At 44.9% G+C, this 14,478-nt stretch overlaps 1 protein-coding gene across 3 annotated transcripts in view; it reads left to right on the plus strand.

Moving 5' to 3' along the window:
- The window catches only part of sycp2l (synaptonemal complex protein 2-like), a 291,748-nt gene extending 277,746 nt beyond the window's left edge, over positions 1-14,002 (plus strand). For all 3 annotated transcript variants that reach the window (XM_085988796.1, XM_085988797.1, XM_085988798.1), the window contains 4 exons: positions 196-295; positions 387-445; positions 5,930-6,008; positions 13,710-14,002. In XM_085988796.1, coding sequence (XP_085844922.1) covers positions 196-295; positions 387-445; positions 5,930-6,008; positions 13,710-13,751 — 280 coding nt within the window. In that variant the 3' untranslated portion in view covers positions 13,752-14,002. The remainder of the gene's footprint in view (positions 1-195; positions 296-386; positions 446-5,929; positions 6,009-13,709) is intronic.
- Positions 14,003-14,478: the final 476 nt, after the last annotated feature.

Raw genomic sequence — 14,478 nt, forward strand, 5'->3', positions numbered from 1 at the left:
GCTGAATGGCCTACTCATGTTCTTGTGTGCCCATGTCACTTGTGGATACATTGGTATCTATTTGATTGTCTTTGCAGTTGCAGCAAGATAACATGTTTGTAGAATCATAACATTTGGCCAAGATTTCTTTAGGTTTTGCTTTTTTTTTTAAATCCTGCTAAGTACAACTTTTAACATTTTGCTTATTTCTAAAAGGTTGCAGAAATTGAACATGTTTGAGGAGACAGTTGTCCAGAAACTGAAGAACTTTGAGGAAGATATGCAAACTTTGAAGAACTTGGAAGAAGAAGCCTTGGTATGTGGTAATTTTATTTTTAATAATCCATGTGTACTCTTTCTTTCCACCCACCACATAATAAATGTGTTTAATTTCTCTCCAAAAACAGAACTTTTGGAAGCAGCAGTCTCTTAAATTCTCTCAATTTTATGAAAACCAAGAGCAAAGGTGAGGTTCTGTGTACTTGTGTTGATTTTATGGCCTAGAAATTGACTACAGCCCCGTTTGGGGTGCCAGCCTCGCCAGGGCGCTAAAAGTAGCGCCCTGGAAGCAGTCGCAGCCGCCCGCCGGAAATTCAGTTGGAGCGCCCCAAAGGGAAGCGCGGCGCTACTGGAAGCACCCCGCATCCCTCTTGGGGCGCTGCAACTGAATAGCGCTGTGCAACATGTCGCGCTGCGGTACTGCAGGCCTTCCTCCCCTTCTTAAAGGGGCGGGGCCTTGTTCTGCGCGATCTGGGGCCCAGCTGGGCCCCCGAGGATCGCGAGTGCCGGCAAAAGAGCCCAGCACCGAGGAGAAGTGCCGGGCTCTTGGAACGCAGTCAGCACTCCGTTGGGGGGGGCGGGGTCAGGAGGCTGGGGACGGGAGCGCAGAGAGGTGCTGGCAGGCGGCCAACAACAAAAATGGCCGCCCCGCACCTCCTTTAATTAGCGACTCTACCGCCGCAGGTAGGCCCCCCTGAACCGGTCGCACATTGTGTCCGGCGGCAAATCGGGGCGCTTCCTAATAGCGCGGCCAGGGCGTTAGCGGGGCGCTGCGCACACCGATGACATCATCGGTAGCGGCGCCGCGCTAACAGCTAACGCCTCCATTAGCGTCCCACAGAATTTAGCGGGAGGCGTGGCCAGTGGCTTGCGACCCACTTAGCGCCCTCTTAAGGTGCTAACGGGTGGCGCAGCCACCTGAATTTCTAGGCCTATGTGTCTTATCTTTTCTTTTTTTCTGCATCCATCTGTCTTGCTGCTGAACAGCAGCTTGCATTCATATAATACCTTTTAATGAAGCAAAAGGTGCTAAAGCACTCCACAGGAGAGTAATCAGACAAAAATTAACTGAGCTAAAGAAGGAGACAGGTTGGTCAGAGGTAGGTTTTAAGGGGTGTCTCAGGGAGGGAATTCCAGGGCTTGCGGCCTAGACAGCTGAAGGCACAGCCACCAGTAATGGGACGAAAGAAGTCGAGGGTGCACAAGAGGCCAGAATTGGGAGGAACAGAGTTCCAGGAGGATTGTAGGGCTGGAGTAGGTTAGAGATAGGGTGGATGAGGCCATGAAGGGATTTGGATCAGGAGGATGAGAATTTTAAATTTGAGGCATTGGTGGACCATGTAGGATTTCTTTTCCCTTTCTTCAGAATACAAAAAGCCAAGGATCAAGCAAGATACTGAAGTTATTTTCTAACTTTAACAAATTTAATTTGATGTACAGACAGAACCGTTCTTACCAGAAAGGAAGCAATGTCTTCTCATACAACCTTTTCTAGTGCATTGAGAGTGGATTACATATTAAATGGTAACAGTCTTGAGGTAACAAAGCCGGGAAGAGATCTGGTTAGTTTTTCCAGTTCTGACGAAAGGTCATCAACCTGAAACATTAACTCTGTTTCTCTCTTCACAGACGCTGCCTGACCTGCTGAGTATCTCCAGCATTTTCTGTTATTATATGAGAGATCTGGAGGGTTTTAAAAGATAGGTTGTTAAAACCGTTCCTTCATTGTATGCAGGTGGTCAAGAAAGCAAATAAAATGTTGGAATGTATGGATAACCATTTGTTGGGTGAGATAGTGTCCAATGTCTGTCTTGTGTCTCGAGGACAGCTGACTTTGAATCATTGTTTAAAAAGGGAGAAAGTGATAGACCGAGTAATTACAGGCCAGTCAGCCTAACCTCGGTGGTGGGCAAACTATTGGAAAAAATTCTGAGGGAGAGTATTTATTGTCATTTAGAAAGGCACAGATTAATCAAGAACAGTCAGCATGGATTTGTTAAGTGTCTGATTGATTGATTGTATTTTTTGAGGTGGTAACAAGGAGGGTCGATGAGGGCAGCACATTTGTAGCCTACATGGATTTTCGCAAGACTTTTGACAAGGTTCCACATGGCAGACTGGTCAGAAAAGTAAAAGTCCATGAGAGCCAAGAGAAGCTGGCAAGTTGGATCCAAAATTGGCTCAGTGACAGGAAGCAAAGGGTAATGGTCAGCAGGTGTTTTTGTGACTGGAAGGCTGTTTCAGTGGCATTCCGCAGGGCTCAGTACTAGTCCCTTGTTTTTTGTGGTATATATCAATGATTTAGACTTCAATGTAGGGGCCATGATTAAGAAGTTTGCAGATTATACAAAAGTTGGCTGACTACATTAGCGGGGTTATTCAGGAAAAGAGAGTTGAGCAACAAGTGGGGAAAAAGTAGGAGAAAGGGTCAAGAAAGGAATAGACAAAAACATGGAGCGAGACAGAAAAAAAATGTGTGGTGCTTGTAGAAGCACAGTTTCAGAAGAGTTTGACACCTTTATTAATTTTTGTGAGCTAGTAAGTTTTTTTGAGACAAGATTGCATTGCATGGGGGAACATCTCCGATCAAATAAACCTAAGCTATTTATTATATTGTATTCTCTTTCACTATGCCCGCATCTGCTGACACAACTGTGCTTTTGTACTTAAATTTAACCTCAGCTATCCAGTTGCCAATTGGATGACAGATTAACGTGTCCATCTTGTATTTTAAAAATTATACTCCTTATTCTACAAATTCAGTTGTGAAATTCCCCTCGGTGCATTTTTATTGTGCTATCTTTGAGGCTTGTATCCCTCTGCTTTCCCAATTCTACATCTTCCTTTACTCATGATGTGCTGAATTCTGACTGCCATTTTGCAATTCAGTGCAAAGGCAGTCAGAATATTTTTCAATGAATAATGTTATGAAGAGATAATGGTATCCAGTTGTATAAGGTGTTTGTGTTAGTTGACCTTTGAACAACTGAGATGAGTCATAGGCAAAAGAAAGATCTGTGATCAGAGTGTATATTCTGTACCTCTATGCCCATCAGTAACTACTGCTTTGGAACCTGGGCTCTATAGAATAAATTCACCAAACCGTAATTCAAACCTGCACTCCCTTTATGTGTGACTCCCCACCGGGAATATGAGATTGGTGAATTTACCCTGAAATATATATAATGGCCCAGAAATTAGGTTCGGGGGCTTGCCGCGCGTGCAAGCCCCCGATGTGCACTCACCCGGCGCGCTGACATCTGAAGCCTGGGCCTGCTTGGAATTCCTGTCACTGGCCCGGTTCAGATGTCGGCGCGCTGTGCTTACCTGATCCAGCGGCGTAGTTAGTTCGATGTGCCGGCTGGGATCAGGTGAGCACTGTGCAGCCAATCAGGGGAGGGGAAACTTCATTCATGAGTTTGATAGTAAGAACTGTCAAACTCATGAAAAATACGGGCGCCCAAAGAATAGTTTAACTTTAAATAAAATTTTTAAAACATCCCAATAATTAAATAAACTATAAATAACTTTAAAAACTATTTTAAACAATTAATCAAATTTTTGAAAAAAATAATTTTTTAAAAATCGTGTCTAAAACTACACTTACCTTACTGTAAAGTCCTTAAAAACAATAAAGCTGTGGAAAAATGTTATAATTTTAAGTAATAGACCACTTACCTTAAAGAATGAAGTCCTTACGTCTCCTTTTTACATTCGTTAAAAGGAGAGGCCCTTACACACGCGCAAACCTGTCAAAAAGAAGGAAGTTCAACGCGTGCGCGCAGAGTCCTGCGCGCACGCGTTGGACCTCTGAACCCCTTGGAGGAAATGCCGGTTTCCCGCGCATGCGCTGTGCATGCTAAAATCCGGCACTTCCAACGGGCCCACGCGTGAGTACCCCGTCCGTACTCGCACGTTGGGACCGAAATTACTGGCCCAAGATACAGACTATTTTCATGGCCATGTTAAATAGGAAAATAGAAATACAAATTACAGCACAGAAATGGACCATTCAGTCCAACCAGTCAGTGTCTGTGTTACACTCCGCACAAGCAAAAACTTGGGGATTAAAATCATTTTTAAAACATTAAAAAAAAAATTAGTTTATGGGATGTGGGCGTCGCTGGCAAGGACAGCATTTATTGCCCATCCCTAATTGCCCTTGAGAAGGTGGTAGTGAGCCGCCTTGTTGAACTGCTGCTGTCCGCGTGGTGTTAGGGAGGGAATTCCAGGATTTTGACCCAGCGACGATGAAGGATCGGTGATATACTTCTAAGTCAGGATGGTGAGTGACTTGGAGGGGAACCTGGAGGTGGTGGTGTTCCAATGCGCCTGCTGCCCTTGTCCTTCTAGGTGGAAGAGGTTGTGGGTTTGGGAGGTGCTGCTGGAGAAGCCTTGGCGAGTTGCTGCAGTGCATCTTGTAGATGGTACACACTGCAGCCACGGTACGCCGGTGGTGGAGGGAGTGGATGGGGTGCCAGTCAAGCGGGCTGCTTTGTCCTGGATGGTGTTGAGCAGCTTGTGTTGTTGGAGCTGCACTCATCCAGGCAAGTGGAGAGTATTCCATCGCACTCCTTACTTGTGCCTTGTAGATGCTGGAAAGGCTTTGGGGAGTCGGGAGGCTGGTCCAGTTAAGTTTCTAGTCAATGGTGACCCCCAGGATGTTGATGGTGGGGGATTCGGCGATGGTAATGCCGTTGAATGTCAAGGGGTGGTGGTCAGACTCTCGCTTGTTGGAGATAATCATTGCCTGGCACTTCTGTGGCGTGAATGTTACCTGACACTTATCAGCCTCAGCCTGAACGTCGTCCAGGTCTTGTTGCATGTGGACATGGACTGCTTCATTATCTGAGGAGTTGTGAATGACACTGAACACTGTGCAGTCATCAGCGAACATCCCCATTTCTGACATTATGTTGGAGGGAAGGTCATTGATGAAGCAGCTAAAGATGGCTGGGCCTAGAACACTGCCCTGAGGAACTCCTGCAGCGATGTCCTGGGGCTGTGATGATTGACCTTCAACCACCACAACCATCTTCCTTTGTGCTAGGTATGACTCCAGCCAGTGGAGAGTTTTCCCCCAGATTCCCATTGACTTCAGTTTTACTAGGGTTCCTTGATGCCACACTCAGTCAAATGCTGCCTTGATGTCAAGGGCAGTCACTCTCGCCTGACCTCACCTCCTGGAATTCAGCTCTTTTGTCCATGTTTGGACGAAGGCTGTAATGAGCTGAGTGGTCTTGGCAGAACCCAAACTGGACATCAGTGAGCAGGTTATTGGTGAGTAAGTGCCACTTGATAGCACTGTCGATGACACCTTCCATCACTTTGCTGATGATTGAGAGTAGACTGATGGGGTGGCAATTGGCCGGGTTGGATTTGTCTTTTTTGTGGACAGGACATACCTGGGCAGTTTTCCACATTGTTGGAGAGATGCCAGTATTGTAGCTGTACTGGAACAACTTGGCTAGTTCTGGAGCACAAGTCTTCAGCACGATAGTTGGTATGTTGTCGGGGCCCATAGCCCTTGCTGTATCCAGTGCGCTCAGCCATTATGAAAGTCCTTGCATTCATAAGCTTTCTCCGATAAGTTTTCCTTGTTTGCTGTGAACTTTATTCAACTGAAGAATTTGTATCCTTTTGATATATTTTTGTATTTTCCTTTTGACAGAATGAATACGTTGATTTCATCTCGAGAAGATAAACCAGGGATATCCAAGGAAATTCAAGTCAATGCGGCTCATACAGAGGTATTTTTAAAGAAGTCTGTAAGGACTGGCACTGGTTGTAATTCCAAAATCAATGGTTTAGGCTTTGTTTTTGAAGGAATTGCGCAACCGTAGCATTTGAGTGGGCACTTGGGGAGCTCATAGTCTGTCTCATTGGAAATCAGCCAAGGACATTTTAGTGTCGACCAACAACTCAAGCATTCTGCCTTGAGTAGTCTCAGTAGATGGAATACTTTAAGTAGTACACCATCATTATAAAGACAGAAGCAGAAAAAGATTCCAGCAAAGTAGTGACATTTGCCACTTTCCTACCCTGTTTCTAATTTAGTGAAGTATTTCTTTCAGTAAAGCAATCCCATTCAGTCCAAGAGCCCTAATGCATAGAGCAGGCTCATTTACAACAGTTAAGTTAAAGTAAGGAATGCGATATAGGAGGAAAACTGGAAGCCCAAGGTGTCTAAAGTTTTAACAATATGTAGTATGAAAAGTTGAGACAATTATAGGGTCAGCTACACAAGGCTTATAAAATATTTATAATTGCGGTTGTGTTTAGAATTCTAGTAAATTATTCCAAACTATTGAACTTAATTGTAAAAAAATAATTAATAACACACTCCCAGTTTTGTGATTTACAAAACTGTTTGTCATTTCTGATAATAGTTGAATCTTTGTGCAAAGCCATTCAAATTTGGCTAATATTGGCAATGGCTCAATTTACCTACATAACAATTGTGTAAAGGGTTTGGGGATTCCATGAAAGGCCACAATTTTGCTTTTAAAACTATCATCACGTTTAAAATAACAGTAATGAAGAATATAATGGCACTAAAGAGTGACAAATTCCCAGGACCAGATGGTTTCCATCCCAGGGTTTTAAAGGAATTAGGTGAGCACATTGCAGATGCCCTAACTATAATCTTCCCAAGTGTTCTCGATTCAGGAATTGTTATTTTAAATTGGAAAATTGCGCATGTCACTCCGCTATTTAAGAATGGCAAGAGAGGGAGACCAGGGAATTATAGACCAGTTAGCCTAACACCTGTTCTTGGGAAATTACTAGAGTCTATAATTAAGGATAGGGTGACTGAACACCTCACAAATTTTCAGTTGATCATGGATTTGTGAAAGGTCAGTCATGCCTGATGAACCTGATTGAATTTTTTGAAGAGGTGACTGAAGTAGGGGACAGGGAAATGTCTATGGATGTTATTTATATGGACTTCCAGAAGGCATTTGATGATAGTCCCTCATAAGAGACTGTTAACTAAGGTTGAAGCACATGGAATTGAAGGCAAATTATTGACCTGGTTAGGAAATTGACTGAGTGGCAGCAGACAGAGGTAGGGATAATGAGCGGGTACTCTCATTGGCAGGATGTGACGAGTGGTGTCCTGCAGGGATCTGTGGGGACACAATTATTCAAAGTACTTATTAACGAGTTCGATGATGGCATAGAAAGCCACATATCCAAGTTTGCCGGTGACAAAGATAGGTGGCATTGTAGATGAAAGCATAAAATTACAAAGGGATATTGATAGATTAATTGAATGGGCAAAACTGTGGCAAATGGATTTCAATGTAGATAAATGTGAGGTCATCCACTTTGGACCTAAAAAGGCTAGAACAGGGTACTTTCTAAATGGGGAAAAAGCAAAAAACAGTGATGCTCCAAAGAAACTTGGGGGGTCCAGGTACATAGATCATTAAAATGTCATGAACAGACACAGAAAATAATCAAAGGCTACTGGAATGCTGGCCTTTAAATCTAGAGGACTAGAATACAAGGGGGTAGAAGTTATGCTGCAGCTATACAAAGCCCTGGTTAGACCACACCTGGAGTACTGAGAGTAGTTCTGGGCACCATACCTTAGGAAGGATATATTGGCCTTGGAGGGAGTGTAGCGTAGGTTTACCAGAAGGGAACGGTAGCGTAGTGGTAATGTCACTGGACTAGTAATCCAAAGGCCTGGACTAATGATCCCACCATGACAGCTGGGGAATTTAAATTCAGTTAATTAAATAAATGTGGAATAAATAGCTAGTATCAGTAATGGTAACCATGAAACTATTGGATTTTCGTAAAAACCCATCTGATTCACTAATATCCTTTAGGGAAGGAAATCTGCTGTCCTTACCTGGTCTGGCCTATATTTGACTCCAGACCCACAGCAATGTGGTTGACTCTTAGCTGCCCTCTGAAATGGCCTAGCAAGACACTCAGTTGTAACTAACTGCTGCAAAACATAATGGCCCTGAAATTAGGATCGAGGGCTTGCCGCGCATGCAAGCCCCCGATGTGCACTCACCCTGCGCGCTGACATCTGAAGCCCGGGCCTGCTCGCATTTCCTGTCACTGGCCCGGTTCAGATGTTGGCGCGCTGTGCTTACCTGATCCAGCGGCGTAGTTAGTGCGATGTGCCGGCTGGGATCAGGTGAGCACCGTGCAGCCAATCAGGGGAGGGGAAACTCATTCATGAGTTTGACAGTAAGAGCTGTCAAACTCATGAAAAGTATGGGCTGCCAAAACACTACTTTAACTTTAAATAAAATTTTAAAAAACATCCCACTGATTATATTAACTATAAATAAGTTTTTAAAAATGTTTTAAACAATTAATCAATTTTTTGAAAAAAATAAATTTTTTAAAAATAGGGTCTAAAACTAAACTTACCTTACTGTAAATTCTTTAAAAATAACAAACCTGTGGGAAAAAAAATTCTACATTGTACTAAAAGCCCACTTACCTGAAAAACTAAATACTTATGTCTGGTTTTTCCACACGTAAAGACCGGAGGCCTTTATACGCACGCAACTCTGGGGGGGAAAAAAAAGGAATTTCACTGCGCACGCGCTGCCTGTACAGTCACGCGCGCTCTGCCTCTTAACCCCTTGGGTCAGAGGACAGGAAATGCCGGTTTTCAGCGCATGCGCTGTGCATGCTGAAAACCGGCAATTCCTCCGGGCACACGCGTGAGTACCCCGTCCGTAGCCACGCATTGTGCCCGGAATTACTGGGCCAATAAGAATGAAACCGGACGGACCACCCGGCATCAACCTCGGCACTGGCTACGGACACGGCAACGGCACACCCAGCCCAGTCGACCCTGCAAAGCCCTCCTCACTAACAAAATTGGGAGAGATGTTCGACAGACTAGTCAAGCAACAGCCTGACAGTCATACTCATAGAATCATACCTTTCAGCCAATGTCCCAAACTCCTCCATCACCATCCCTGGGTATGTCCTGTCCCACTGGCAGGACAGACCCACCAGGGGTGGCGGCACAGTGGTATACAGTCAGGAAGGAGTGGCCCTGGGAGTCCTCAACAATGACTCGGGACCCCATGAAGTCTCATGGCTTCAGGTCAAGCATGAGCAAGGAAACCGCCTGCTGATTACCACCTACCGCCCTCCCTCAGCTGATGAATCAGTACTCCTCCATGTTGAAAACCACTTGGAAGAAGCACTGAGGGTAGCAAGGACACAGAATGTACTCTGGGTGGGGGATTTAAATGTCCATCACCAAGAGTGGCTTGGTAGCACCACTACTGACTGAGCTGGCCGAGTCCTGAAGGACATAACTGCCAGTCTGGGCCTGCAACAGGTGGTGAGAGAGCCAACATGAGGGAAAAACCTACTTGACCTCGTCCTCACCAATCTACCTGTCACAGATGCATCTGTCCATAACAGTATTGGTAGCAGTGATCACCGCACAGTCATTGTGGAGATGAAGTCCCGTCTTCACACTGAAGACACCCTCCAGCGTGCTGTGTGGCAGTACCACCGTGCTAAATGGGATAGATTCAGAACAGATCTAGCAGCTCAAAACTGGGCATCCATGAGGCGCTGTGGGCCATCAGCAGCAGATTCCACCATAATCTGTAACCTCATGACCCGGCATATCCCTCACTCTGCCATTACTACCAAGCCAGGGGACCAACAAAGGTTCAATAAGGATTGTAGAAGAGTATGCTAGAAGCAGCACGAGGCGTACCTAAAAATGAGGTGCCAACCTGGGGAGGCTGCAACACAGGACTATATGCATGCTAAAAAGCAGAAGCAGCATGCTGTAGACAGGTCTAACCAATCCCTCAATCAACAGATCAGATCAAAGCTCTGCAGTCCTGCCACATCCAGTCGTGAATGGTGGTGGACCATTAAACAACTAACAGGAGGAGGAGGCTCCATGATTATCCCCATCCTCAATGATGGTGGAGCCCAGCACATGAGTGCAAAAGACAAGGCTGAAGCGTTTGCAACCATCTTCAGCAAGAAGTGCCGAGTGGATGATCCATATCGGCCTACTCACGAGGTCTCCACCATCACAGGAGCCAGTCTTCAGCCAATTCGATTCGCTCCACGTGATATCAAGAAACGGCTGAGCGTACTAGATACAGCAAAGGCTATGGGCCCCGACAACATCCTGGCTATCGTGCTGAAGACTTGTGCTCCAGAACTAGCCGCGCCTCTAGCCAAGCTGTTCCAGTACAGCCAGAACACTGGCATTTATCCGACAATTTGGAAAACCGCCCAGGTATGTCCTGTCCACAAAAAGCAGGACAAATCCAATCCGGCCAATTACTGCCCCTGTAGGAATGTCTAATTCCTATCAAAAGACTGAGGTCGACTCAGGCGATCAATCAAAAGATGATTAATGTAAAACTAACTGAGTTTAACAAACAAATGCACGAGAACTATGAATACAGGTCTAGTCAGTTCAGAGGCTCCACGAGGACTGCTAGGGCGGTCCCGTGGATGGCGTCATGACGTCATCACGTTTTTCCTGCCGTTGGAGGACCATGTGATTAACGTCATGACGTCATCGCGTTTGCCCGCGCTCTTAAAGGGACCGCGCTCTGTACATGCAAACAGTATATACAAAGATACGGGTTCAGGCTGTAGCTGACATTGTTAAAGGGAATTATGTACAGTTGTTCAGAGTCCCTTAGTGGCTCTGCCACACCCCATCAGTTTACTCTCAATCATCAGCAAAATGATGGAAGGTGTCATCGACAGTGCTATCAAGCGGCACTTACCAATAACCTGCTCACTGGTGCCGAGTTTGGATTTCGCCAAGACCACTCGGCTCCTGACCTCATTACAGCCTTGGTCCAAACATGGACAAAGGAGCTGAATTCCAGAGGTGAGATGAGAATGACTGCCCTTGGCATCAATAATAATAATAATCAACTTTATTGTCATTGTTAGTGCACAAGTGCAGTACAACGAAATGTAGGCTTGCGGCTCCCGAGAGTGTACATTTAGATTAAGACATTTAAACATTCAACATTCATTTGGCTTGTAATACATAAACATAACCATAATAAAGTGCATTGGCAGATGTGCAGGCTTTATAGTTTATTTGTGGAGTTCAGTAGGATGACAGCCCTGGGAAAGAAGCTGTTCCTAAATCTGGTCGTTCGGGTGCAAATGCATCTGGAGCGTCTCCCAGATGGCAGGAGGGCGAACAGACTGTGGCTGGGGTGGGTAAGGTCTTTGATGATGGTCCGTGACCTCCGTAAACAGCGTTTCTGGTATATGTGTTCTATGGTCGGTAGCCGGGTGCCGGTAATGCATTGGGCAGTTTTGACTACCCGCTGCAGGGCTTTCCGGTCATAGTAGCTACAGCTGCCATACCATACTGTGATACAGTTCGTCAGGATGCTCTCTATTGTGCAGCGGTAAAAGTTAGAGAGGATCAGGGGTGACAGGTTACATCCCTTCAGCCTCCTTAGGAAATATAGGCGCTGCTGGGCCTTCTTCACCAGAGAGGAGGTATTGAGGGACCAGGAGAGGTCTTCCGTGATGTGGACTCTGAGGAACTTAAAGCTGTCCACCCTTTCCACCACAGCCCCATGGATGTGGATGGGGGTGTGACTTCCGCCTTTAGACTTCCTGAAGTCCACAATGATTTCTTTGGTTTTCTTGATGTTAAGGGCCAGGTTGTTATCGGTGCACCACTTCACAAGATGCTGGACCTCCTCCCTGTAGGCTGACTCATCGTTGTTGGCAGCATTTGACCGAGTGTGTCATCAAGGAGCCCTAGTAAAACTGAATACAATGGGAACCGGGGGGTGCGGGGGTGAAACGCTCCACTGGCTTGAGTCACACCTAGCACAAAGGAAGATGATTGTGGTGGTTGAAGGTCAATCATCACAGCCCCAGGACATCGCTGCAGGAGTTCCTCAGGGCAGTGATCCTTCATCGTCGCTGGGTCAAAATCCAGGAACTCCCTAGCACTGTGGGAGTACCTTCACGACACGGACTGCAGTGGTTCAAGAAGCGGCTCACCACCACCTGCTCGAGGGCAATTAGGGATGGGCAATAAATGCTAACCTTGCCAGCGATGCCCTCCTCTCAAACAAATAATAAAAAATACCCGAACTCCAAGGATTAAATTACGAGGAGCGATTACACAAATTAGGGTTGTATTCACTAGAATGTAGAAGGTTAAGGGTTGATTTGATTGAAGTTTTGAAGGTATTAAAGGGAATAGATCGGGTAGATAGAGAGAAACTATTTCCACTGGTTAGGGAGTCTAGGGCTATGAGACAAAGTCTAAAAATTAGAACCAGATCTTTCAGGAATGAAATTGGGAAACACTTCTACACACAGGTTGGTAGAAGTTTGGAGCTCTCTTCCGCAAGTGGCAATTGATGCTAGATCATTTGTTGATTTTAAATCGGAGATTGATAGATTTTTGTTAACCAAAGTTATTGAGGGATATGGGGCAAAGGTGGGTATATGGAGTTAGGTCGCAGATCAGAGCCATGATCTGATTAAGTGGCGGAACAGGCTCGAGGGGCTAAATGGCATTCCTATGTTCCTTTTCCCAGGTATGATGGCAATTAAGTTCCAACCATCCTAGTCTGTGGCAGTTGTGCTCCCTGATCAACTGGTTGCAGGAAATAAGCTTTATGGTGACTTCTTCCATCATCCTTTTGGTTATGCAAAAATGGTGCCACCTACTAATAGGACAGACTAGGCACAGCAGAGGAAAGCGACCTACCATGTGAAGAGATGCTGGCATGTACGCCCATCCTATCAATCTATAGCACTGCACATTGGTATGCTGCCATATTACATTAACAACCTCCATTTATATATCGCCTTTAATGTAGTAAAATGTTCCAAGGCGCCTCACAGGAGCATTGTCAGACTAAATTTGACACGAGCCACATGAGATATTAGGACTGGTGACCAAAAGCTTGGTCAAAGTGATAGGTTTTAAGGAGCATCTCGAAAGAGGAGAGAGAGGTGGAGAGGCTTAGGGAGGGAATTCTGGCGCTTAAGAGCTTAGACAACTGAAGGCACAGTCGCCAATGCATGGGCAAAGGAAATGAGGCCTAAATTGGAGGAATGCAGATTTCTGAGGGTCGTAGCACTGGAGGAGGTTCGAGATGGTGAGGGGTGAGGCCATGGAGGGATTTAAACACAAGGATGACCATTTTAAATTTGAGGCATTGCCAGGCCAAGCACAGGGGTGATGGGTGAACGGGACTTAGAGCAAGTCAGGGTACGGGCAGCAGAGCTCTTACATCACCATATCAATTGTTGACTGGTTCTTTAATGTTTTGATGGAGCCCATTGACTATTAAAACACCTAACAATCATTTACATATTTCTAAATGGGGACTGTGTTAAAACAACACAAAATTTGATTGTATAATGGTTCATAATTTTAGATTTATGATAACTCTGCACTTTTTTATTCTTGTGAACAGAATGAAGGACAGCTAGCCAGCATGAAAGAGACTTCACATTGATTACTTTGGATAAATGAAACCATCTTTACATTTAAAAACAAAATGGAAATTGAGGACCAGAAAATGTGGAGCCTTGTTTCAGGAGTAAATGATGAGCTACTATATTGTGTTTTGAATGCCAATAATGGCCATGCATGTCTCATTTTTGTTCATGTGAAATTCCTTTAGTGTGTGAAAATATTACGCATGCATTGTTATTTCTGTATTATTAGACTAATGCTCAAATACAAGAATAAATGAGTATTAATTAACATACAGTAGCATTTTTTGTATTAACTCCAAATACATTGTTTAGAAAATAGATTTAAAAATTAACCTGTTGGAACTGTGGAATGCTGGAATGCACCTCGATCCCTATAACCAACTTTGTGGTAAATGACTTATCCCAGCCACATTATCAAGGAGGCACCAAGGCACTTTCCCACAGGGATAGAAGAAAAATCTGATGGAAACTTGCCCCTGAGTACTGTTGCACAGACCCCTTAGCTGATTTCAAAACTGCATTGTGTGCTTGGTGAGGTGCTCTGCCTTGAATCCAAGAACAGTGCACGATGAGAAGGAGAGAAAGTGCCTTGTCTAGTCTCTACTGACCCACATTCATGGTTCCTCTAATGCTATGTGTCACTTTGATAATTTTGAGTTTTTGGTTCCAATTGTTCAATGTGATTATCATAAGAAATTTCAACCAGCATAGGGAGTGGTGAAAGTACAAGGAATTTTGTGGGCC

This window comes from Somniosus microcephalus, chromosome 5 (assembly GCF_052327205.1).
Source record: "Somniosus microcephalus isolate GS21.2 chromosome 5, FLI_Smic_1.0, whole genome shotgun sequence".
Lineage (NCBI taxonomy): Eukaryota > Metazoa > Chordata > Chondrichthyes > Squaliformes > Somniosidae > Somniosus > Somniosus microcephalus.